This window comes from Bidens hawaiensis, unplaced genomic scaffold, assembly GCF_021521415.1.
Source record: "Bidens hawaiensis isolate Kalapana, Puna unplaced genomic scaffold, B.hawaiensis_p1.1 tig00003270_1, whole genome shotgun sequence".
Classification (NCBI taxonomy): Eukaryota; Viridiplantae; Streptophyta; class Magnoliopsida; order Asterales; family Asteraceae; genus Bidens; species Bidens hawaiensis.
The window spans coordinates 486402-490437 of record NW_027491179.1 but is presented as its reverse complement, the minus strand read 5'-3'; the positions used below and the strand labels follow the sequence as shown (position 1 = coordinate 490437).

The following is a 4036-nucleotide window of genomic DNA, read 5'->3' as shown; positions in this document are numbered from 1 at the left end:
GTGATATAAGATGGTCTACTTAGATGCCAAGTGGCATAACCCCATTTTTATTTATTATAATACTAGTTTTTAAACCCCGTATTACGGAGGTTGTTTTATATTTTTTGTTTCTAATATTTATTTATTTTTTGAAAATTTTATTTTTAATTGTATGAAGTTAATAATATACTTATGGTTTGATAATAAATTATTTCACAGATAAATGACATGTTATAACCCGGTTTTAAAACTATTGGGTTTGATGAGACTAAGACCCGTTTATTTTTTTTACTATAAAATTGGATTTTTAATTATAAATAATTGGTTTTTTATTTAAAAATAATATATATCTTTTTTTAAATAAATCATATATTAATTTTTAGTATATCCTTCCTTTATAAGATTTTTATATCAAATATTTGGTAACATTAGTTTTTAATTTAATGAGATGTTATAACCTGTTTAAGAAATATATGAGTTTGATGAGACTCATACCCGAATTCGGGTCAAATGCATGAGAATTCTCAATTTAAAAATCAAGCAAATCTGGTGACTTCAATAAAAAGGGGAGCAACCACATCGCGACACATAAGATTTTTATGGTTTTGTTTATATATATTATATATATATAAGGGTTAAAATAAAAATACATAGTTTTGTAGGAAGAGTAGGAAGGGCATAAAATTTAGAGTTAGGAAACTATATAGCCTAAATCCTTGATCCTAGGAAACTATTTGCAATTTTGAAAACTATCAATCTCAACCACTAGATTCTAGATCCAATGGCCTAGATTTATTCTTACCATTCCTAGAAAACTATTTTTTTTTTATTATAACCCACCCTATATCTATAATATATATAAACGAAAACATAAAAATCCTACGTGTCACGATGTGGTCGCTCCCCCTTTTTTTGGAGTCACCAGATTTGCTTGATTTTTAAAAGAAGGCTTCTCATGCATTTGACCTGAATTCATGGGTATGTGTCTTACCAAACCCAGATATTCCTTAAACGGGTTATAACATTTCATTAAATAAAACATTATTCTCACCAAATTATTGATGTAAAAATCCTATAAAATAGGATATACTGAAAATTAATATCTTATTTATTTTAAAAAAGATATTTATATTATTTAAATTAAAAAACTAATTTTATAGTAAGAAAAAATAAACGCGTCTTGGGTCTCATCAAACCATAAGTATATTATTAACTTTCATAAATATTATTTATAATCAAAACAGCCAATTTTATAGTAAAAAAAAATAAACGAGTCTTGGGTGTCATCAAAACCATATAGCTTTTAAATCGGGTTATAACATCTCATTTATTTATGAAACAATTTATCATCAAACCATAAGTATATTATTAACTTTCATAAATATTATTTATAATCAAAACAGCCAATTTTATAGTAAAAAAAAATAAACGAGTCTTGGGTCTCATCAAAACCATATAGCTTTTAAATCGGGTTATAACATCTCATTTATTTATGAAACAATTTATCATCAAACCATAAGTATATTATTAACTTTCATACAATAAAAAAAATATAAATTTAAAAAGTAAATAAATATTAAAACAAAAAATATAAAACAACCCCCGTAATATGAGGGATAAAAACTAGTATATATATATAGATTAGATTAAACGAAAATTAACACATTTGAAAATTTTCCATAAAGGTGTGGATTTAAATAATAAGTCACATAATATAAAATATAATGACATTTACAACGATGGTTTATAACGGCTTTAATCCTTTATTATCTATCTCCCAGCATCCATTTCCTCTCTTCCTCCTCTTTCGTTGGAAAAAACAACCACAATAATAAAAACAGTCTTGCTCCTCCATAACCTTTATTCACCCTTTTCAACATGGATGCTAATTCATGGATTGATCGGCTGTCATCGTCAAGGCGTTATCAATACGCTCTTAAATCACGATCTTCCGGTAAACCATTATATGTTTGTTAGTTTCATCATGCGTCTAAATTGAAATCATTAAAATATATGCAGATATGTTCATGGGATTCGAGGAAATCGAGGCGGATAATGATACCCAAGAGGAGTTTCAATGCCCCTTTTGTAGCGATTATTTTGATTTAGGCGGTTTGTGTTGTCATATCGGCGATGAACATCCTCTTGATGCCATGAATGGGGTATGCATGTATATGATCATACTGTTTCAAAATCCAAAATTAGGTTGATGAATAGAAATCCCCAAATTAAGTAATTAATTCTATAACAATTTCATGATATTTAAATGAAAATTGCTAAAATTTCGGGAAAAAGATGTAAGGAGTTTTATACAGGCAATATGATAGGACGAAGAAAGGGTGATACAAGCGTATGACTTTGTCCGTGATCATGTCCTCATTTCGTCGTATGATTTCGCCCTTCCATGTAACCATTATTTTGTCTTCTCATATGTCTCATACAGGCTGTATGACCATGCGGCTTGTTTGACACGTCAGTGGTGTCTGGTTCACATATCAGTGGTGTTTTTTAGCGGCGGCATCGTATGAAATCTCTAATAAGTCATATGTTGACTTTTGCAGGTGTGTCCAGTTTGTGGGGTGAGGTTTGTGGGCTTAGACATTGTAACACATATAACTCTACATCATGGAAACTTGTTTAAGATATCCTTTCTTTTGGTTTTAACTTTTGTGGGTTAAAAGTGCGAACTATAAATATTATATATTTAGGTTGTATATATATATATGAACTTGAGTGATGCAGTTTTGAAAGCGATCAATGGCTCGAGAGACTCATGATTAATCAAAGACGAATAAACGAACCAAAGGTTCAAAGAACAATGTTCTTATAATATCAAACTTAATCAAAAACTAACTAACAAATAAACCCTAACACCCTATTTATACTAAACAAAGGAATATAGATAAACATGGAAACGAGATAAACGTAAAAATAATAAAAGATAAACTAATAATTTAAAAGATTTCAATCCCCTATAATGCACCTGCATCATTGAGTACCCTACTATAGCTTTGCTATTTGTGGGAAATACTGAGTACGATATATATGAACTTAATCCTTAACCAATACTTAAACGCATGGTAAGCAGAAATCGAGAAAAACGGGTTCTATTTCATTGCTCTCATTGTTAAGGACGGAACTTAGAGAAGCAAATTTGCAGTCTAAATTTGGAAGGTCTTATGTGGTTTCATCAGCCAATGCAGCACCTGATCCATTATTATCTTCGTTTATTTTGCCAATGGGTGATGATCTTGGTATCAATATATCCCAATCTTTAACAGATCCAACGGTTTTGAGAAAAAGTACAAGCAAGAATGTTCGTGAAAGGTATTTTTCTATGCATTATCGTTCAATGCGTATTTAACTTTATGTACAAGTATGCTAGAATCGTAAAAACACGTATACATATTGCTTTAACTATAATACATAAAACTGTTATTTAACATTATAACCGGCTTGCTAAACAAATTGTTTAGTTTTACGTATAGACATGATTTGAGTTATTTTTATTATGTCTGAATATATAGAGAGAGAGAGTCAACCCCGTTATCAATTAAAGACAAAGAAGAGAGTAGTAGAAGATGCGACTTTGTGCAAGGGATGCTGTTGTCCACAATGTTTGGTGGCAACTTCTAGAAGATTCCATGCAATCTATTGGAGGTATGCAAACTGATTAGTAAAAGAAAATTTCATACTTTTGAAAGTTTTATTTTTTCTTTGAATTTGACCGCAAGAAATTTGAAGTACATTTATCTTCTTTAGTATTGTTCTAAATAAATTTATTGTTGGATATGTCTATTGAATGATCTCTCATCATATTGCTGCTTTGTTTAACAAATACTTTACTTTTTAATGCTTTTATGATTTATATTAGGTTATTGATCGCTGGCGCTACGGGTGGAAATATAAAAACCGTCTAGTAAACACATATAATTTGTAAGGCCCCGTTACCGGTGCCTCACTTTGGACGTTGGATTTACACACAGTTTTAAATATCAGAGTTAATTAGAACATACGCGGAATATAAAAAAACTTTCATAAAACATACATAATAATC

At 29.6% G+C, this 4036-nt stretch overlaps 1 protein-coding gene across 1 annotated transcript; it reads left to right on the top strand.

Moving 5' to 3' along the window:
• Nucleotides 1-1771: 1771 nt before the first annotated feature.
• Nucleotides 1772-3656, top strand: LOC143623063 (protein DEHYDRATION-INDUCED 19 homolog 6-like). Its single transcript, XM_077094054.1, has 5 exons — nucleotides 1772-1933; nucleotides 1999-2141; nucleotides 2541-2623; nucleotides 3055-3306; nucleotides 3507-3656. The coding sequence occupies exons 1-5, from the start codon at nucleotides 1858-1860 to the stop codon at nucleotides 3613-3615; spliced, it is 663 nt and encodes a 220-aa protein (XP_076950169.1). The 5' UTR covers nucleotides 1772-1857; the 3' UTR covers nucleotides 3616-3656.
• Nucleotides 3657-4036: the final 380 nt, after the last annotated feature.